Here is a 23927-nt window from a genome sequence, read left to right as displayed (position 1 = left end):
TGTGCTTAGTAGACTCTGTACTGTCAATATTTTAAAGGAATTTTTTGTTAATAAATTTTTGATTTTTATTTGGAAATATACCCTGTTGTTTCTTTGGTGTTTATCTATGGTTAGTACCATGTAGCACCTCCTTCACAGCTTGTAAATGCTTTTTATAGCCAGAAAAGTGTCTTTCAATTCTTGTTTGAGGGATTTTCATCCATTGTTCTTTGGAAAATTCTTCCAGTTCTCTGAGATTCCTGGGTCGTCTTGCATTCACTGCCATTTTGAGGTCTAGCCACAGATTTTCAATAATGTTCTGATCATGGGACAGAAAGCCACTGTTAAGTCATCGTCTTTTCAACTACAGCTTTTTTACAGATGGTGTTATGTTTGCATCACAAACTTGATGAAAATGAATTGAATCCATTCTTCCTTCTACATATGAAATGTTCCCCATGCCACTGGCTGCAGCACAACCCCAAAGCATTATTGATCCACTCCCATTTTTTTTCCTGAAATTCTGTGCCCATTTTTCTCCACACATACCTTTGATCATTGTGGCCAAAGAGTTCCATTTTAACATCGTCGGTCCAAAGGACTTGCTTCCAGACTTCATCAGGCTTATTTAGATGTTCTGCATACTTCTGAAGCTGAATTTTATGGTGAGGATGCAGGAGAGGTTTTCTTCTGATGATTCTTCCATGAAGGCCTTATTTGTGCAGGTGTCTCTGAACAGTAGAACAATGTACCACAACTCCAGATTCTGCAAAAATGTTTGTTTTGCAGTCAAGCCAGGGTTCTGATTTGCCTCTCTAGAATTTCCTACAAACAGCTTTCACTGAAATTTTGTTTGCTCTTCCAGACCTTATCTTGATCTCCTCTGTTCCTGATAACTGCCATTTCTAAATTACATTTTGAATTGAGAAAAGGTCAACTTGAAAACGCTTTGCTATCATCTTATAACCTTCACCTGCTATATGGGCATCCACCATCCTCAGAGTGCTAGGCAGCTGCTTAAAAGAACTCATGGCTGCTGTTTTTTGGCACAAGGTTAGAAAAGGCTGGGTTTTTATAAAACTTGGAAACTTGCATCACCTGGCCTCTCCTAACAATCGTGAACAAGCCATAACCCCAACAGGCTAATTAAGGTCTGAAACCTCGGTCAAAGTTATCCGAGTACACAAATCTCCAAGGGTTCCCAAACTTTTTCACCTGCCCATTTTCCTTTTTGTAATTTTTAAAGTGTAAAAAGTGACTAATCATATGATATATATTTATTTTTATATTTCAAGAAAAATAATGCGGCACTCACCAGATGGATTAAATATTTCAAAGTCCTTTTTATTTAATCCGGGTGAACAATAGACTTTGTACAGGATTTGCGGGTTAAGGAGGCATGCAGGGAGTATGCAGGTGGATGTTGGCCGTTTCGCGCAGCAAGCGCTTCAACGGTTTTAATTTCAATATGACTTGTTCTGTATATGTTTAAACTTTTGTGTCTTATTTTGCTGCTTCAGGCTTCGAAAGCCATAAAGGGGCTAAAAGAATTAACCAGTCCACTCTCCTGGCTTGGAAGCCTACACTATATAAAATACCGTAAGTGGAAACCAACACAAAAGCTATGAAAGTCAATACGTCAGGAAAATGCCAGCAGTATTATTCCTGAACAAACTTCCAATAGCAAAAAAGCTGCCGTTTGCGAATACCTTAATGATTTTACTTCTAGCAATAAAGACATGCTTTCGACTTGCTTTCTCAAGTACATATTACTGTCAGAAATCAGAAACCCTAAAATCATCTTTTCCAAAGTTGTGGATAGCACAAATTAGCCAATGTGACACAATGTGGTAAGGAAACATTCTCCTGGTAATAGACTTTGAAATGTGACCTACTCACTTTAAAAAAATGTTCTTACAAGTGAAAGTTACATGACTGGAAGTCAATACTACGTCTTCTTTTTCCAGTCCCAAAACAAAATATTTGTGTTTCTGTTCCCAGTAAATCCGGAGTAAAAATGTATAAAGTGATAAATGTCTATTTTCTGTTCCAAGTCTTCTGAGCTGCATTTTTAAAGGCATATTATATTCTAGCTTGTGTGTGGCTGCGTATTCATGTCAGCAAAATCTACGGCACCCTGGGAACAGTGCTGGCACTGTCCGCACAATGGGCAGACACGAAACCTTCTTCTTGCGGGCAATGACTGCAGTGGATGATCATTACGCAAGCTTTGGCTTGCAGCCACTAGTTTAAAAGACATGATCTGTGTCATATACAAACTTAATGTTCCCAGTGTCAGGGCGTGCTATGAAGGGCTTATTACATCAGCTATTTGTGCACATGAAACACGGCTGGAAAAACAGGGGTTTTAAGAGGTTTTATGACGTTAGCATTTAGGAGTATTCAATTCTCCACAATAAAACGGACCTAACCAAACCAGATAAAGTCAGTCTGAAAAGAGCGAAGAGGGAATGAATGTGGGGGCCACATCTGCTGTGAGGATCGTCTTTATCATTGTATATCTGTTACTGGTTTCCCATCTTCTGACAAAACATTCTAGTAAAGAGCATGGAAAAGACTAATTCCTGATGCCATATGATAATGCAATTAGTATAGATAAAATAAAGTCACTGTATCCACCCAATAACCGGCATTACACACATCAGATCAGCTCTCAAGGAGCACAGTGTAAAGCTGTCACAGAAAGGACTCAATCCACCATCTCACCTGACCGGAAGCGTTCGATCTCCTCTTCTCCGATCCATTTCACGCTGGGGAACAGGGTACCATCTGAAGTTCAATTTCCAATTGAAGCCACCATAAGTCATGTCAGAACCGGCCATGTACTCAAACGTATCGTCGCTAATTACATCAATGATGGGGCAAACCACAGTCCTCCTTCATAACCGACAGAAAAATAAATCAATATTTAAGATCATCTAGAAACTTAGTGCAGAAATAATATACTTTATTAAATTTGTAGTTTTCATTCAATTGATTTTCATGTGTATTATTTATCAGTATGTATAGAATTTACAAAAAAAAATATTTAAACTAATCTAGAGGCAAGAAACAGTCAGAAATTATTTATATTACCTGACAAAAACCCTTTAATAGTTGCAATAAATACATACAGTAAATAACCCTATTTAAGAAGAGTAGCAAGAATAGTAAGAATAGTAAGATTAGAAAATACCTACAATTACAAACGTAGTATAGTTCTTCTGATTCACCACGTCGCTTATCTCTTCTGCAGGGAATTGCAGTAGCTTAGGTAGCCATGGTTACGGCCACTTAGAGCTGTTACTGTATGAGTGGTCGTAACAATAGATTTGTCAAGCTACTACAATGCCCTGTACACGTGGTAAGCGACATAGCGAATATGAAGAACTATACTACTTTTCTAATTGGAGATATTCGCTAATATTACATATTGGAATAGGATCTTGGAAGTGGGAATACCCTTTTAAAAGGTCAATAGAAACATCCACTACAGTGAGCAGAAAACGGAATTGATGTAAGGCATCTAAATTGCCAAAGTCAGGACCATTCCTTTACGAAGCAGAGGAGCTTGCTGATGGGCATTATGTTAGCTAGGTCACTTGTGGTTTGACATAAAAGACTGAAGTTATTTCTACAGGAATATCTTAAAACGGAATCTGACAGCTGATGCATGCTGCCTGATCAGCAAGTATCCCATGCTGGCTGCATGATTTTGGCCAAGTACATTGGACTCTTAAAACCAAAGAACCCGGGCACAGCGCACTGCACTACTTTGCGCTGCCCTCAACAGGGCAGAAGCAAAATACGCCTGTGCAGTAGCATGATGCCGGGGTGCCTGTGTGGATGATGCAGGAGGGCGGCGATCATAAGAAGATGGGAGGCGCCGGACCAAGACCAGCGGCACCCAATGGACCGGACTGCCCTGCAGGTGAGTATAATAAAACTTATTTTTCCGTTCTTCCAGGTCGGGTCGTGGGGCTTATATACAGCATTCTAGAATGCTGTATATAAGCCCTGAAAGGTGATGGCCGCATCTTATATCGGCTAAAACTGCTGACAGGTTTCCTTTAAAAGCTGCTGGGGACTGAGCTGCACAGGAGACTAGTCAGACAGGCAGGTGCCCAGAGTCGTTCCTCCACCCACTGCCCTTAAGTGACCGTGCCCTATACACTCACACAGAACGAGACCTGTCACCCAGGGGCAGCGGGGGCAGAGAAGCCGCCGGGGGCCCATCTGTCAGACTAGTCTCCTATGCCGCTTGGTCCCCAGAGGCCATTAAATTATGTTTTCCACTGAATCGCTTCAGTGTTTCACAGTAAAGCATATCTAAATGAAATCATACTGCAAATGTTAAATACATGTTGCCCGTGGATGGGGTCGTGCGTTCAGCTGTCAGGTCCCCTTTATAGTTGGAAAGCTATTCTAGGGCCCTCCAAGTTAAAAAGCAAACAGCTCTCCTATCCCTAGACATCAGAATTAAGGGGATACTATCAACATGACCAAGTGAGAATTTGTCCGACAGTGCTCCATGTGGGCAGAGAGATCATCCCAGTCCATATTCCATCTACATTATTGAGGAAGAAGTGTGGATGAAAGGCGCGTCGGGGTGGAGGAACACGGCTCAGACATCCCACATGTAAGTCCTTTCAAGTTTTTCATTGTTGTCTTCTTTTATTAATAGCGCTTTCAGGATTACTGTTTATATGCAATTTCGGCTGAGTAGAGGTGACACAATTGAGGTCTTTATCCTCATTTGCATTAAGGTGATTTATGTAGCGCTTTAATGATACGTAGAATGGAGTCTTGTATTAGGAGGTGATATTGTTAGAGGTGCTTTATCCTCATTTACATTAATTTGATTTGCATAGCACTTTATTCTATTATTAGTGGGACTTTTGTCATCTATGGATATTATGATCCTTAATTTTAACTGTTTAATGATGTCCTTGCCATAGTTGTTCCTTTTATGATATGGTAGGCAATTGCTGATAAATTTTTATATGATTGTTATGGTATTATTAATAAAATTGCAATTTATAATTATTATTTTTGGTTCTTGTGTTTTTTTTCTGCTCACTTTTTCTCCAGTTGTAGAGTTCGGAGTGGCAGTAATTGGATTTATAGTATTTTAAATAACACAAGTTATTATTGGATCTGTGGTTGATTTCATTACATTATTGAGGATGCAGCTAACAAGTTACCGGTAAGTAGCAAAAATGTTCTCGTCACCACTGATCACAGTACCCGGTGTATCACTGCATACATTTATCAATATGTGTAATGAGCATATATACCTATTACCTTAATAAGTGAGAACAAGGATTAGCGCATAGCTGGACTGAGCTGACTAAATATTTGATGGATTAATTTTCAAGGATAATATCCAAACACATGATGTTTGCCAAATCAAGAATGGAAGGGATTGCAGTGAGAAGGCTAAAAAGAACCAGTGAAATGGCAGTGAGAAGGCTAAAAAGAACCAGTGAAATGGTCTGCCTGCGTGGATCTAACACACACAGACTTTATTAATCAGAGAACAACCTCTTCTTAATCTACAGTTGTGTCAATCAATAGGATTAGTAGACAAAGTTATGTTTAAATCCACCAGTGTAGTCACCCTTTTTTCAGACATCTACAATTGGAGAAGAGTAAGGGAGCCCCTACTGTCCCCCATACACATTAGATGGTCTGTTCGGGCCAGCAACATTACAAAACGTACAGTATATGGCCAACTTTCTTCACACCTACATCATGGTTCCAGAAAAAGAGAAATGGCTACACGGGGTCAAATACTTCACACTGAAGACACTGGCAGCATCCATCAAAGCTAATGAATTGTATAATGAGGTCTGCCTGGTTCCTCTGTGGGGTCTGGTGTTTTGACAGACAGAAAATGAGAGTTACTTGTTGGCATTTGCAACAAAGGCTCTTAATGGTTTCTCTGAAGCTGAAGTGAGCAGGGTCTAAACTGTCCAGAAGTTGGGGAATCATGCACTTTGACAGCAATCTTGCGTTATGCTATGTCCGTTATCTCCACAGAGATAAATACCCTTGTCTGTAATAATGGGAATATAACCATGCACATGCTGTACTGCATGTATGATGCATCTGATATCCAATGTTTTTACGGTATTTTTCAATGATACGACTTCTTGGTGTTTTTTGTTACTTTATATCGCTTTAGGTCCGACCCACTAATGTATCGATGGAGGGTTCATAATGTTAGTATTGCCAACTTTATTATTTTACACCATTCTAAGGAGCTTTAAATAATGTTAAAGAGTCTTTACAATTCATCTCTGGGGTTAAAAGATAATGGGAAGAGTGCATGTTTCTGAGAAATGCTCATTTTCTGTGATACAATGATGTTTTGATATCAATCATTGTTATGAAATGCTAAAACTCAACACAAATTAATCACATTTTTCCGTACTCATCTGCAATTCAAAAATTGATTTCTTGTTAGATGGAATAATCAGAAATTGTTATCTGGTTCTGATCACTGATGACCTTGCTGTTAGGATACCAAGGTCAACTTAGCAGAAGGCAACTTTGACATAAAAAAATCAAATTCTTATCAAATATGGATATGCTTACTCTTCAGTGAAATTATATTTCCATATTAAATGAATGGGCGGCACGGTGGCCTGGGTTCGAATCCCACCAAGGACAACATCTGCAAGGAGTATGTTCTCCCCGTGTTTGCGTGGGTTTCCTCCCACATTCTAAAGACATACTGATAGGGAATTTAGATTGTGAGCCCCATCGGGGACAGTGATAATATGTGCAAATTGTAAAGCGCTGCGGAATATGTTAGCGCTATATAAAAATAAAGATTATTATTATTATTATTAATGGCTTAAAACCACTTTACATTATATATTATATATAACAAAATAGCTCTTATATGAATACACAAATTTATATACGGAATAAATCAGTGTCAAGGATGACACTCAAGAGATCACACAGATGTCACTGCTGCCAGCAATTTGTCAAAGATCACAGCTTTGTTACCTTTTTATCACAAACAGCCCTCTGCTGCTCCCTATTGTCACAGCAATTATGCAATTGACCAACGATTAACAGAGGAGGCTGCAGGATGTTACCACTACTAATCCGGTTCTTGGTGAACTCACAGTGAGTGTATCGTATATATGGAACAGATTGCAAAGCATGGAATATATATATACCTCAATAAGGTCACTGCCAACTCTACAATAACCAGACAAAGATTATTAGCTGCCACCACCAATCATTTATACAGGACAATTGGACACTGTTTCAGGTAGCGAATGGCTTCGGGGTGCGGTTTACAGAACAAAAGGTACAAAAACACTTATGTTATATTTAATCCAGAAAGATAGGCAGTGTTTATAAAAAAAATATACAAAACATTTTACAAAAGGGGACAAAACATTACAGAATGTACAATTACATGAAATAGTCGCTGCAATGGCTTCAGATTAATTGAGGGAAGTACTCCAGAAAGACATGGACAAAACCACAGTAAGTTACACTCGAGGGACTGACATACTCCAAAATGTGGCAATTGCCTTTTATTAGCTCCTAAGTTACACCCACACACACTTCCCCTTGATGACTCATAACAGGGCGGGTCATGGGATATGGCTGCAGTTTCAGAAAATTCTGAGATTCCCTACACTGGCTATATCTTTTCTCCTGAGGGTCACAGGCGCTAGACATTGCTGTCATTTTTTTTATTGTGATTTTACGGTTGCCTAGACCCCATATATGACAGGTGTAGCTTGGTCTATCAGGCAGTTAATCAGTTGGAGGGATTCTGGCCATTGCCCAGCAACGTGAAACCAACCTCTGTGTTCGCCACTTCATCAGGTTTCCAAAAATATAATTTTCCTATCTATTAGATAAACACAGTTCATACAAACCTTCCTTCTTAATTTCTAATAAGCAGACAAAGACCACAGAGATATTTTTGTTTCTCCAAGTTCTTATCTCGGTTGTAAATATCCTTCTCCACATTCCTGGTGCATTGGCCTCACATCTGTTAGCCATTAGGAGTTTCCTTAATCACCTGATTCCAAAGGAAAGGGCCTGCTGCAAAGTATCAGGTGGAGATAACTTGTAGAGTGCAAGTTTTCTCTCGTATCTTTGCAAGGATTTTAGTTTTCTCTATGGCAAGTAGCAATTATACATACATGTGTATGGAATTTAAGGTGTTTATTCTTGTGAGGAGCTTTCTACTAATAAATCAAGATAATTTCTGGGCAGTCAAGTTCTCAAATTTTAATGTATAAGCCAGTAGCCCACTTTACATCAAGCAACGTTCACTACTTCGCAGCATATTTTCAGGATGTATACGCCAATCAACCATAACATTAAACCTGCCCAACGATGTACACACGAGGTCAAAACTGTTGGCACCCCTCGGTTAATGACAGAAAAACCCACAATGATCACAGAAATAACTTGAATCTGACAAAAGTAATAATAAATCAAAAATCTATGAAAATGAACAAAGGAAAGTCAGACATTGCTTTTCAACATTGATTCCACAGAATTCAAAAAAAAAAAACAAAACTCATGAAATAGGCCTTGACAGAAATGATGGTACCCTTAACTTAATATTTTGTTGCACAAACTTTTGAGGCAATCACTGCAATCAAACGATTCCTGTAATTGTCGATGAAACTTCTGCACCTTTCGACAGGTTTTTTGGCCTACTCCTCAAGAGCAAACTGCTCCAGTTGTCTCGTGTTTGAAGGTTGCCACTTTTCTAGACGGCATGTTTCAGCTCTTTCTAAGATGCTCAATAAGATTTAGGTCAGGGCTCATAGAAGGCCACTTCAGAATAGTCAAATGTTTTCCTCTTAGCCATTCTTGGGTGTTTTGAACTGTGTGTTTTGAGTCATTATCCTGTTGCAAGGCCCCTGACCTTATGACTGAGACCAAGCTTTCTGACACTGGGCAGCACATTTCTCTCTAGAATCCCTTGATAGTCTTGAGATTTCATTGTACCCTGCACAGATTCTAGACACCCTGTGCCAGATGCAGCAAAGCAGCCCCAGAACATGACAGAGCCTTCTCCATGTTCCACAGTAGAGTGTGTTCTTTTCTTGATATGCTTCATTCAACACAGAGCTGATATGCCTTGCCAAAATGTTCCATTTTTGTCTCATCTGTCGATAGGACTTTCTCCCAGAAGCTTTGTAACTTGTCAACATGTTCTTTGGCAAATTCCAGTCTGGCTTTATGATTTTTTTTTTTTTCAACAATTGTGTCCTCCTTGGTCGTCTCCCATGAAGTCCACTTTGGCTCATACAACGACGGATGGTGCGATCTGACACGGATGTTCCTTGAGCTTGAAGTTCATCTTTAATCCGTTTAGAAGTTTTTCTGGCCTCTTTTGTTACCATTCGTATTATCCTTCTCTTTGATTTGTCACCAATTTCCTCCTGCGGCCAAGTCCAGGGAGGTTGGCTAAAGTCCCATGGAGCTTACATTTCTGAATAATATGTGCAACTGTAGTCACAGGAACATCAAGCTGCCTGGAGATGGTCTTATAACTTTTACCTTTAACATGTTTGTCCATAATTTTCTTTCTAATCTCCCGAAACAACTCTTTCCTTCGATTCCTCTATCCACGTTGAGTGTGATGCACACCATGTCACCAAACAGCACAGTGAGTATCTGTAGCCCTCTATACAGGCCTACTCACTGATTGAAAGATTGTAGACACCTGTGATGCTAATTAGTGGACACACATTGATTTAACATGTCCCTTTTGTCACATTTTCAGGAGTACCATCATTTCTGTACCATCATTTCATGAGTTTTATTTATTTTTTTAATTCTGTGGAAGCATGGTTGAAAAGCAATGTCTTTTCCTATTGGCCTAACCGACCGCTACGCTCTGCAAACGACTTTCGACTAACCTCTGCACTAATCCGTACCTCCCACTCCCGACTCCAAGACTTGTCCGGCGCTGCGCCAATCCTCTGGAATCCTCTTTAATTATTGCATTGTTAACATTGTTACTTATGACTTGTGTTTTTGAAACTGTTAGGCTACTTTCACATTTCCGTTCTTTTAATCCGGCGGGCTGCGGCGAAAAGTTGTCAAACCGGATCCGGTAGAAGGCGCAGCCCGCCGGATCGTCTGTTTAGGCCAGAGACGGTGCAGGAAAGGGAGAGAGTCTTCGGGCATGCGCTCTGCAAAAAAGCGGTCCGGCGCTGTCAAAAAACATTGCAGGGAACGTTTTTTGCCAACGCCAGACAGGCATTTTTTGCCGTATCCGACAAAAGCCGGACACGCCACATGGCCATCAGGCGCAATGCAGCGATAATGCAAGTCTACGGGGAAAAAAGCCAGATCCGGTGGCAACCGGCGCCGGTTTTTACATTTTTCGCCGCATCGCGCCTGATGCTTAAAAACGGAAAATGTGAAAGTAGCCTTAAACTGTAAAGCGCTGCGGAATATGTTGGCGCTATATAAAGATTATTATTTTGTCTGACTTCCATTTGTTCATTTTCATAGATTTTTGATTTATCATTAATTTTGTCAGATTCAAGTTATTTCTGTGACAATTCTGGGTTTTTCTGTCATTAAACGAGGGGTACCAACAATTTTGACCACGTATGTATAAGGTTTCCTCATTCAGTATAAACAGCTCTGTGCATTTGAGTGAATGTCCCATAAGACCTGCCACTATGGTAATTTACAATTTCAGAGTCCTCTGGTGATTACAATTGGGTCTCAGTCAAAGTAACTCACAATTGTACACTTGCCAAATTTTATCATTTCTAAAACATCAACTTCAAAACTGAAGGTTCAATTGCTGTTTAAAATATTTCATCACTTGAACCCCCCTCTTATCAGAAGGTTTTTGGATAGAATAGCCGACATCCGCAGGATGGAGCACATAACAGCCTTATTGAATGCGAGTTTGGACAGATTTGAGACTGTCTGGGCTTCCTGGGACTATTTTAGGGTCCAAAACAACAGTTAGTAGCATGTTGGTTTTTGAACAGGTTTCTGCTTCCCTTCCCTATGTGTATGTCTCATCTTATTTAGTATTGTGGTTTTATAAAAATCGTAGTATGAGGATGGAGTGATCTTAACATTGCATCATTTCGAACTGCTGTAGAACTTTGTCTTTTTCTGTTCTATTGCACAATATGTTTTGATGTCACTGGGGGAAATGTCTTTCAAGAGTTCATTCTAATTGTACTCCATTCTTTCTGATCCTCTAATTTGTAAGCCAAATTGTGATTGCTTTGTCTCATTTCTGATTGTGAAATTATATAAAATTTAATAAAAATTAGTAACAGTGCCCGTGTAACAAAATAATCAATGGGTTTTTACGTGGTTTTAATGTTATGGCTGATCAGTGTATATTAGAAAAATGAAACGTCCCATGGGCTTTTAGGCTGGTTATAAAACAGTTTCATGTTAAAGTTGTTGTCCAAACCTCTTTCTTGAGATTTGGACAACACACTTCTCTTTTGCCTATTAGTTTCCTGTGTGCTAGGAAGTGGTGGGCTCCTGAAAACTGACAGTACCAATCAGTGACAAGTAGTGCCACTGGTCTAAACTGTGTACCCTCCTATGATGCTTACAGAGGAAGACAAGCGCAGGGGTCATGAAGCTGGCCGGGTACAGCGTACCGGGCCAGCATTAAAATGGCCCTTGCTAAATCTATAGCAATCAGCTAACAACAGCTGCACTCCTGGTCTAAAAAAATAGGCCACCTCTGATGACCCGTGCCGGCGGCCGGTAACCTAGGCTGAAAAGAGTGAACTATACAATTAAAAATCCCTTTGTTATTGAGAATAGACAGGATTTTTTTAATAGGTAGGTACATTGCAAAGTTGCTTGTTTTTACAAACATTTTGCAATTTTACTTAAGCTGTTGAGACAACCTCTTTAATAGTTTTCAGTACAATGATTAGGCCCTACTCACATCTGAGTTAGTTTCTGATATAAACTGGTACAAAAACACAGTGATGAATGTGTTTCATACAGAAGATAACAGCATTCATCATAGACCACACTGACTTACAATGAGGTTCAGCAGACCCCACCATAATGCATGCCCCTATTTTTCCCTTCAAAAACAGCAAAACTGGCAATGACTCTCACAAATCAACATAGCCTTCATTTTTTTTTATTGATGCAAACCAAATGTGTGTTGGAAGGAGGAAACGCACTAATTATAAATGACAGCACTAGCTATTTTCAAGTAAAATATGCTTGTACTACTCCATCATCCCAAACTTAAATCCCTTTTATGTTAATATCAGCTATATTACGAGCACTTGTAATGTAAATTCTCAAGAGTTACCGTAATTAACACAACCATAGCTACATACCATTATAAAAATAAAACATTATAAAAAATATTTGAACAGGTGTTTAGTTATAAAGGAACTGATTGGCTTGGCTGGTACATGTAAAATAAGTATTTTCCGATATAACAATCACTTAATGGGAATTTGTCACAAATCGGAGAACAGCATAATGTAGGGGCAGATACCCCGATTCCAGGAATGTATCACCTACTATCCTTTTTGCTGTAGCTTTGATAAGATAATTGTTTTCTCTGCTGCAGATCTGACAGAACTCTGAAAACCGAGATCTGCATAACTTCAGCCACACCAGTGATTGGCCGCTTTCTGTTTACACTGTGCATAGGCATAAAGCTGCCAATCTGTGGTGGGAAGGGGGTCACGCAGAGCTCATGAGTATGGAGAACAACATAGCAGAAGGTTTACTAGCCTTCTAGTGATAATCTCCTGCTGATATAACATTCTCACACACTCACACATATACAGACCCTATATAAAAAAAAACCATTTAATATTTTATATCATCTAAACAATGGTGCGTTGTATTCAGGAATGTCTTGTGGTGCAAAAGGTATACATGTCATATTGCCCAGTGATTACAGCAATATTCTGAATGCACAACAAATGACTGAGGCGATACTATGAAGTTCTACATTTTGAACCCAAAAGGCCCAGATCCATCAGCACTGGGGATGTTCTTGCTGGACTTGATGAGGGTGTGGGGCAGAATAAGATGCCCAGAAGTTATAAATGCTTTTTCAAAGCTTTGTGCTGAAGGAATCGATTCATCGGGGTGTCTGAGACAGACTTCTGGAGTAGAACACCTTAAAATGTCGCAAAATATTTGCACAACTTGAAACTGTGTAAATAATTTGCCACTTTTTCCGTTTTTACGTCATTCTTGGCCAGATTTGCCCAAGTAGCAGAAGCTGGGTGGGCGAGGCGAGGCGATGCCCGCCCAGCAAATTTATCAAAAGTTACGCCACTATATAGACATGCACCAGAACGGGCTGGAGTAACAATTCTGGTGGAGGCGCACGGCAGGTGTAAGATGCGTGGAATTCATTAAGTAGCATAAGCCTCTTAATGAACTAGGCACCGCTCACTTGAGAGGTGCCTTCAATAAGGCCAGTCTTAATGAATTGGGCCCTAAAATCCAGCCGATGATTTTCAAGGGTCACTGCCACTTGCAATGCAAGAGAAGGCAGCTATAATTGATAGCAGATGTGATCTTTGTTCCAGCCCTGCTAATAATAATTACAACCAAGTTTTATAAGCAGTTTTCTAAGGTTAAGCTTGCATTGTCAAATAAGAATAAATCCATGATACCACGGACAAGGAGGCGCGTAATTTTAACCTCGTCCTATTGATTGCAGCTTCAGGGCGGCAACATGCCAAGAACAAGCTTTTCTTTCGAGATCTGGTTTAGACAAAACGCAAACAGACTTTCTGTATAGTAGTTTAATATGAGGACTACAGGAAGAGTAGCGCTGTGTTGTCCGATTCAGCTAAAAATCAATACATGGTATTCTTCTGCACAACATGCTTTCAGCACTGGAACAACTTCACCAATTAAAATCTACCCCTGTCCTCCCCAGAATACAAATCTATTCTGAAATCTATGGCCTCAGAGCTGAAGATTAAGTACAGTTTCACTGGAAATTAATATATTATATATAATGCTTGAGAAAGATTCACACCCATCGAACCGAAACGTTGCTGCATGGGCACGTAGCCATATGGGCTATTAAAAAAGCACTTTATTGAAAACTAACATGGTGTGCTGCTTTCTTTTTTGATGGACTATATTTTAATATATATATATATATACACATACATACACTCACTGGCCACTTTATTAGGTACACCATGCTAGTAAGGGGTTGGACCCCCTTTTGCCTTCAAAACTGCCTCAATTCTTCGTGGCAGAGATTCAACAAGGTGCTGGAAGCATTCCTCAGAGATTTTGGACCATATTGACATGATGGCATCACACAGTTGGCGCAGATTTGTCGGCTGCACATCCCTGATGCGAATCTCCCGTTCCACCACATCCCAAAGATGCTCTATTGGATTGAGATCTGGTGACTGAGGAGGCCATTTGAGTACAGTAAACTCATTGTCATGTTCAAGAAACCAATCTGAGATGATTTGAGCTTTATGACATGGCGCATTATCCTGCTGAAAGTAGCCATCAGATGTTGGGTACATTGTGGTCATAAAGGGATGGACATGGTCAGCAACAATACTCAGGTAGGCTGTGGCGTTGCAACGATGCTCAATTGGTACCAAGGGGCCCAAAGAGTGCCCAGAAAAAATTCCCCACACCATGACACCACCACCACCAGCCTGAACCGTAGATACAAGGCAGGATGGATCCATGCTTTCATGTTGTTTACGCCAAATTCTGACCCTACCATCCGAATGTCGCAGCAGAAATCGAGACTCATCAGACCAGGCAACGTTTTTCCAATCTTCTACTGTCCAATTTCGATGAGCTTGTGCAAATTGTAGCCTCAGTTTCCTGTTCTTAGCTGAGAGGAGTGGTACCCAGTGTGGTCTTCTGCTGCTGTAGCCCATCTGCCTCAAAGTTCGACGCACTGTGCGTTCAGAGATGCTCTTCTGCCTACCTTGGTTGTAACGGGTGGCAATTTGAGTCACTGTTGCCTTTCTATCAGCTCGAACCAGTCTGCCCATTCTCCTCTGACCTCTGGCATCAACATGGCATTTCCGGCCACAGAACTGCCGCTCACTGGATTTTTTTTCTTTTTCGGACCATTCTCTGTAAACCCTAGAGATGGTTGTGCGTGAAAATCCCAGTAGATCAGCAGTTTCTGAAATTCTCAGACCAGCCCTTCTGGCACCAACAATCATGCCACGTTCAAAGGCACTCAAATCACCTTTCTTCCCCATACTGATGCTCGGTTTGAACTGCAGGAGATTGTCTTGACCATGTCTACATGCCTAAATGCACTGAGTTGCCGCCATGTGATTGGCTGATTAGAAATTAAGTCTTAACACACAGTTGGACAGGTGTACCTAATAAAGTGGCCAGTGAGTGTATATCTAGCCGTATTCTGCCACATGTAGCTCCAAACACCCAGCATGAGATTCTGCTGAGCACCACTGTCGCTGGGGCTGGGCTGATTTAATATGACATGCATCTAGTCCGAATCTTCTCACTGATGTCTGACACCAGAACAATGCCACTTGGATTTCATAAAAAGATAGATAAAACGTTTTAGTGCCTATTTGGGTAATGCCACACTGAGTTGCGTTGGGATGTCTGTAATGTGACTAAGAACCAAGCCAAGGAATGACTTAGTACAGTTTTCTAATTGTGATTCAGGTAGCTGCATGATTCTACACAGAAAAAAGGAGTTAAAAGGGGTATTTCTCAATTGTCTGTACACAGTTCTGCTCTTGCACCCTTAACAGTTTGTCAGTGTTTGCTGTGACAGTGGGAGACACCAGCGAAGCGCTTATGATCAGCGGTGAAATCATCCCCGCTGGTCAGAGCGCAGCGGTTTTCACGCTGTCAAAAGACCGCATGAGCGCTCAGCTGTGAACGGAGGTATAAAGCTTACCTCCGGTCACTGGTGTCAGCTGATAGGACTACAGCTCCCATCAGCTGACACCTGCTGCCACTAATAACAGTGAAAGCAGGAGCTGCGGATGAGAATATTCATCAGCCGCTCCTGTGCTGTAAATAATTAAAAAAATAAAACCCTGAGTGGGTTCACCTGTATTTTTGATAACCAGCCAGGAAAAACTCACAGCTGGGGGCTGCAACCCTCAGCTGTCAGCTTCAGCAAAGCTGGTTATCAAGAATAGAGGGGTCCCCATGCCGTATTTTTTTTATTTAAAAAAAACTGCATGAGGTCTTCCTCAATTTTGACAACCAGCCTTGCTAAATAGCTCACAGCTGGGGGCTGGTATTCTCAGGCTGGTAAGGGGCCATGGATATTGCTTCCCCCTCACCTATATATAGCAGCCCACACCCGCCCATAAAAGGCACATCTATTGGAGCCATGATGAATTGGCAGCAGTCCTGTAGGATTCCCTGGATGTTTGGATGTCTTGGCAAAAACTGTGTTTCTCTGTCACAGGCATGTAACCTTTTTCATACTTAACAAGTGTCCTTCATTCAGCATCACAGATAAAGGGAAGAATGGTGATGACCAAGTCACCTTGTTTGATTATGTAGTCTATTTGCATAGATTTTCCTCCTCTGTTTTAAAAACTACACTATCTGGACTACCCTATGCATAAATTGCATATCACAAGTCATCGAGGATAAGAGCACACAATGTTATATCAAATATCATCTTACAAGTCAATATTCCAGGTTTACACAAAACATAAGTCTGTTTTCTTGACCAACCAGAAAGAAATGCTTAAATTCAAAAGTCAACATTCAGATAACAGCGTATTTTTTGCCACTTGCTAAAAATAGGGTACCGTTACACCTAGCGACTCACCAGCGATCCGGACCAGCGACATGACGCGGTCAGGATCGCTGGTGAATCGCTGGGTGGTCGCTAGTGAGCTGCCACTCAGGCAGATCTCACCAGCGACATCGCAGGGGACGGGGATCGCTACTTACCTGTCAGACGCGGCGATCCTGCATCCTCCCGCCCGGCTCCACGCGTCGCTCGTCGTCACAGCAGGAAGCGCCGCAGGAAGTGGACGACGAGGAATGGTCCAGCAGCTTCTCGTGCAATCAGAGATAACCAGCAGGGGAGCGGGTCGGAGGTAAGTATCACATGCAGCGATATCACTAGTAATATCGCTGTAACGTCACAAAATCGGTGACTTTACAGCGATATTGCTAGCAATATCGCAGTGTGTAACGGGGGCTATAGTCATCTGGTTAATTAAGACATAGTGCTGTCTCCCCACAGGGGACCATGTCCCTGGGTGGAAGAATAGAGATCTGCTCCATTGACCATCGTGAATCCATGGATACGTTTGAGGTAGTCAGGATTTGAAGCCACTGGTCGCCTGAGCCACATGGATACATTTGTGGGGGCCAGGAATGGGACCAGTCGATTGCCCGGCTGCATGGATGTTCGGAGAAGCCAGGTTGTGACCCTCCAGTAAACTGGCCTTGTTCCGCAATTGACTAATGTTCCTAAGCTTGTCAATACCTCCTCTCTGCATGCCACAGGTGGGGTAGTTGGCCCTGGAAGCTCTGAAATAACAGTTGCTCTTATGCCGACGAGTCAGCGGAAGGGTGGGACTCTAATTTTGTACCATCTTGGGCATTTTGCTGGGACTGTCCTAGGAGTCATTTGCCTGCTTTTTGGTTCAATAAAGTATTGCCAATAAATAATAACGGATGGTTAACAGATCAGTTATCCATAAACTTTATTGTAAAAAAAAAAAAAAAAAAAAAAAAAAAGTGGATTCAGCTAAAATCAGTTTTTGAAAACGGACAAAAAAGTTGTGTCGGCACAACTTTTTATACACTGATTTCTGCTGGATTCGTTCTAACTGATGACTACTGGACACATGAACACAGGCTTACAGTAGTTTGACCATTAGCTATCTAATGTGCTTGGGTTGTGCAGTGAAAACAAGTTCGTACCCATCCAGAGATGTGAGGACTTGCAGATTGATGGGGAGTCTCATCACTGGTTGGCAGAAAGGAGAAATGCTATCCCTTTTAAAAGATGGAGTGACAGGTCCATTTCTTGACTACAGCTCCATTCATTCTCTATAGGGCTGCCTGAAAGCGCAGCGCCCAGTGTACTGCAGCCGAATGAACGGAACAGCGCTCCAGCATGCGCACTTCCACTCTACAGTCCAATGGGGATAAAAGTTCCCTATTCAGCTGATCAGTGCACGTTCCAGGAGCCCAACTGGTTAACAAGTTATTACTTAAGTTATGTTAACTGGACACCCCCTTTAATACAATACTAATACAAACATTATAAAATCATACGAACATATAGAGTGTTCTACAAGTATTCTGGAAATGCAACTCCCAGCATGGCTGTCTGAATACATCATCATGTCACGCTGGAGAGCCACATATTGGACATCACTAATCAGTAAATGTGATGGAACTATCCCAAGTGCTACACCAAAAGAAATGTATCCACCCTCCTTTCTATCATAAAGGGTTATTTAACTGGCCAAGACAGCCACTCTAAAACACGGGTCTTTAATTACAGATGGTGAAGTGCTCTGATGAGCTTAAACCATTGATTTCTTTTTCTTTTTGACTACACAGACATTTCTCTCCATAGTATCTAATCCATGCTGTAGAAGTGCATTAAAAAGCACTTATTCAATCTTCATTATTTAACTGCTAACATATGCCATCCAGCTAAGTGAATTTTCACATTATCAACCATTAACAGAAAGGTAAAATTATATTTAACATGTAGACGATGATGCAATAATACAGGCAGGTTATCAGCATGGAGATTAAATATTCATATCCTCTCATATCATTCTAATCGTAATCTGTCTGCAGCAAACACTAATTCATGACAATGTAATGTGTGTACAGCTCCCAGGGCTACACAGTATACACGCCGTATGGTGCGGCACTGCTGACAACCAGGCGGAATTGGGCAATCTTAACCACTTCCTGCCTAGGTTTCTTTTACTTGAGCTTCAGTCTCTGCCTTCCAGGACACATTTTCTGCCAATATAACTGTACGAAGGGTTTGATATAGGGAAAAGAGCTGGTAAAGGTGTGATTTAAAATTGTAAGTTCCAAAAAAAATATATTGTACATTTAATTTTAGTTTCTTTAAGGAACTTGTACATGGGATTGATAGTACTAAACACTGCAATACATCGGTACTACAGCATACTATCTGGTCTTAGTTCTCCTGTTAAATGGATTTTCAGCTTTCAGAAACCCCCCCGTCACCCAGCTGCAATTGGTTTACAATGGGCTTTTTTCAGCCTCTTCCAGGCCCTCCGCTGCTGCTCCCGGGGTCAGTTATTGTCTGCAGCATTGATGTCATGTTGGCAGCTTTGCAGCCAGTCACTGAGCTCAGCGGGATCTGTGATTGCCTGCAGCGATGTCAGCATGACAGCAGCGTTCAAAAACTAACTGCCGCAGGGAAAAGGGGGTTTTGCAAAACTGACTGTGGTGGTGGAATGACCGAGTGGAACTAAACCTCTGACTAACCCCTTAGATGCCACAGTCACTCCTGACTATACCATCTATCTAGGGGGTTAAATGGTTGGGATCAGAGTTTTTTCCAATTACAAGATGTTGCAGACAAGTGTCAGCCCCTATAGGCACAAAGCTGGCCTTTAGCGCCATAGCCTGCTCCATACAGCTCCTACAGGTTTTCGGCTGCACATTTACAGCACTTATCAGGAAGGCGTTAAATAGTACTTGTGAGAAGTAGGGGGGTTGGCTATGTGCCGCTATTTAGTTCATATTGTACCTTCTCAACCTTTACCCTAGTGAGGTAGAGGGGCGAAAACCTCACTATGTCACGTATTGTGCTACTTGCCAGCAGCAGTACAATACTGGCATGGCAGGGCCTGTGCTGTAGGGGACAGACCCTTACTGTCAAACACTGATGGTTTACTACAAGCACAGGGTTAGCAATATTTGTTACACACCTGGCTACAGACACAACAGAATAAAACCCTGCAGTTATATGTCTAAGTGGGCAGGCAAGTATTAACTGCCGGACGGACTGTGGGAGGATTGCTGTGGCTTTCTTTCACAGTTCTGACAACTTTATCTGCTTCCATAGTTCTCTTTTTTCATATTCCAGGACGAGGATTCCTACAGGCTTTTTAAAGGGAAAAAAAAACCCCATGAAATAAAATACTGCTTTTTTTGTGGAGATAGCCCAGTGGTTCCCAAACTCCAGTCCTCACGGACCCCAACAGGTCATTTTTCAGGATTTCCATAGTGTTACACATGTGAGAGAATTCCTGATGCCTTGATGATACTTCCATCACCTGTGAAATACTAAGGAAATCCTGAAAACTTGACCTGTTGGGGTCCGCAAGGACTGGAGTTTGGGAACCACGGAGATAGCCTAAATCTTAGATACTGTGCTACAGACTTGTATATGGACATGGAGGAGGCTACAATGTCACATATTGCCTCATGGACAAGGCGGACTCTAGAAAACAAAAAAAAAAAAGCCTTCACTGGGCCTGAGCTTGCCCATTAACATGCCACACAGCAGGTGAACACGGCGAGATGAAAGCCTCCAATAGAAAGAACAAGGTTTCCAATCTCTGGCAATAAGGATGACACATGCATTATCCACAGTAAACAGTGAAAATACAACATATAGTAGACAGTAGAATATTTCTACAATAAGAAGTTCCAATAAAAGGAGCCTACATAGACCATCTGAGTATGGTGAATAGGGAAGCAGCATTTACCTGTCATGTTTTATTCGTGCCAGTAAAGGTTCCAGCCATCCTAGCGTACATTCACAATGAGCATCTAGAAATGTGATGACTTGTCCTTTGGAAGCCGCTGCACCTCGGAGTCTGGCTCTGATCAGCCCTGAGCGCTGTTCCATGCGAATGACATGTACTGGTACTTTCAACTTTTTGACATATATTTCTAGTGGTCTTTTTAAGAAATCTGGAAAACAACATGAACAGTTCTTCATTGAAGCATAAGACAGCATAAATATAAGAAAGTCTGCACTGAGGACAGAACACATACAGCCTTAATAAGCAGAGCTTGCTTCTAGACACTTAAAGAGGTTGTACGACCCCGAAATCCCACATTCTTTTAAGCTAATCTGTGCTGTATTGTGATAAACAAAATCCCTATATATTTAGTTTTTGTTTCTGCCTGTCGTTCCTCCTGAATTTCCCTTCATTCCATGCACCTGCTTTGTATACCTGCGGCTCTACCAAACATGACAGCTCCCTGTGCTATATTATCTAACTTGACAGCTAAAGCTGGCACCGCCTAGCCTAAGTGTCCAGCCTCGCCCTCTGCACACTCATTGGATGTCTGTACCCTGAACTGACCTTCACTCCAGTATTGGAAAAAAGAGAACAGGTACCCTGTGTCCTCATCGGTGGAAAGCAGTCAATCACTACACTCCACACATGACCCCCCACATCATATTCACAGTGATGACAGCATCACATGCCCCCCACATCATATTCACAGTGGTGACAGCGTCACATGCCCCCCTCATCATATTCACAGTGGTGACAGCGTCACATGCCCCCCTCATCATATTCACAGTGGAGACAAAGCGTCACATGCCCCCCACATCATATTCCCAGTGGTGATAGCATCACATGCCCCCCACATCATATTCACAGTGGTGACAGAGCGTCACATGCCCCCCTCATCATATTCCCAGTGGTGACAGCATCACATGCCCCCCACATCATATTCACAGTGGTGACAGAGCGTCACATGCCCCCCTCATCATATTCCCAGTGGTGACAGCATCACATGCCCCCCACATCATATTCACAGTGGTGACAGAGCGTCACATGCCCCCCACATCATATTCACAGTGGTGACAGAGCGTCACATGCCCCCCACATCATATTAACAGTGGTGACAGAGCGTCACATGCCCCCCACATCATATTCACAGTGGTGACAGAGCGTCACATGCCCCCCTCATCATATTCCCAGTGGTGACAGCATCACATGCCCCCCACATCATATTCAAAGTGGTGACAGCATCACATGCCTCCAACATCATATTCACAGTGGTGACAGAGCATCACATGCCCCCCACATCATATTCACAGTGGTGACAGAGCGTCACATGCCCCCCTCATCATATTCCCAGTGGTGACAGCATCACATGCCCCCCACATCATATTCACGGTGGTGACAGCATCACATGCCTCCCACATCATATTCACAGTGGTGACAGAGCATCACATGCCCCCCACATCATATTCACAGTGGTGACAGAGCGTCACATGCCCCCCACATCATATTCACAGTGGTGACAGAACGTCACATGCCCCTCACATCATATTCACAGTGGTGACAGAGCATCACATGCCCCCCACATCATATTCACAGTGGTGACAGAGCATCACATGCCCCCCACATCATATTCACAGTGGTGACAGAGCATCACATGCCCCCCACATCATAATCACAGTGGTGACAGAGCGTCACATGCCCCCCACTTCATAGTCACAGTGGTGACAGAGCGTCACATGCCCCCCACATCATATTCACAGTGGTGACAGCATCACATGCCCCCCACATCATATTCACAGTGGAGACAGAGCATCACATGCCCCTCACATCATATTCACAGTGGAGACAGAGCGTCACATGCCCCCAACATTATATTCACAGTGCTGACAGCATCACATGCCCCCCACATCATATTCACAGTGGTGACAGAGCGTCACATGCCCCCCACATCATATTCACAGTGGTGACAGAGCATCACATGCCCCCCACATCATATTCACAGTGGTGACAGCATCACATGCCCCCCACATCATATTCACAGTGGTGACAGAGCATCACATGCCCCCCACATCATATTCACAGTGGTGACAGAACGTCACATGCCCCCCACATCATATTCACAGTGGTGACAGAGCATCACATGCCCCCCACATCATATTCACAGTGGTGACAGAGCATCACATGCCCCCCACATCATATTCACAGTGGTGACGGAGCATCACATGCCCCCCACATCATATTCACAGTGGTGACAGAGCGTCACATGCCCCCCACATCATATTCACAGTGGTGACAGAGCGTCACATGCCCCCCACATCATATTCACAGTGGTGACAGCATCACATGCCCCCCACATCATATTCACAGTGGTGACAGAGCATCACATGCCCCTCACATCATATTCACAGTGGTGACAGAGCGTCACATGCCCCCCACATCATATTCACAGTGCTGACAGCATCACATGCCCCCCACATCATATTCACAGTGGTGACAGAGCGTCACATGCCCCCCACATCATATTCACAGTGGTGACAGAGCATCACATGCCCCCCACATCATATTCACAGTGGTGACAGAGCATCACATGCCCCCCACATCATATTCACAGTGGTGACGGAGCATCACATGCCCCCCACATCATATTCACAGTGGTGACAGAGCGTCACATGCCCCCCACATCATATTCACAGTGGTGACAGAGCGTCACATGCCCCCCACATCATATTCACAGTGGTGACAGCATCACATGCCCCCCACATCATATTCACAGTGGTGACAGAGCATCACATGCCCCTCACATCATATTCACAGTGGTGACAGAGCGTCACATGCCCCCCACATCATATTCACAGTGCTGACAGCATCACATGCCCCCCACATCATATTCACAGTGGTGACAGAGCGTCACATGCCCCCCACATCATATTCACAGTGGTGACAGAGCATCACATGCCCCCCACATCATATTCACAGTGGTGACAGAGCGTCACATGCCCCCCACATCATATTCACAGTGGTGACAGAGCGTCACATGCCTCCCACATCATATTCACAGTGGTGACAGAGCGTCACATGCCCCCCACATCATATTCACAGTGGTGACAGAGCGTCACATGCCCCCCACATCATATTCACAGTGGTGACAGAGCATCACATGCCCCCCACATCATATTCACAGTGGTGACAGAACGT

The 23927-nt window shown here is 42.5% G+C and overlaps 1 protein-coding gene across 2 annotated transcripts in view; it reads right to left on the bottom strand.

Moving 5' to 3' along the window:
* GALNT1 (polypeptide N-acetylgalactosaminyltransferase 1) overlaps nt 1–23927 on the bottom strand; it is a 219818-nt gene that overhangs the window by 14924 nt on the left and 180967 nt on the right. For both annotated transcript variants that reach the window (XM_073587767.1, XM_073587766.1), the window contains exons 5-6: nt 20694–20901; nt 2707–2877 (exon numbers count right to left, since the gene is read on the bottom strand). In XM_073587767.1, the coding sequence (XP_073443868.1) occupies nt 2707–2877; nt 20694–20901 (379 nt within the window). The remainder of the gene's footprint in view (nt 1–2706; nt 2878–20693; nt 20902–23927) is intronic.

This window comes from Dendrobates tinctorius, unplaced genomic scaffold (assembly GCF_039654945.1).
Source record: "Dendrobates tinctorius isolate UK_male_01 unplaced genomic scaffold, ASM3965494v1 ptg000102l, whole genome shotgun sequence".
NCBI classification, from domain to species: Eukaryota; Metazoa; Chordata; class Amphibia; order Anura; family Dendrobatidae; genus Dendrobates; species Dendrobates tinctorius.
The sequence above is the reverse complement of the archived record's forward strand: the minus strand, read 5'-3'. Positions and strand labels throughout refer to the sequence as shown.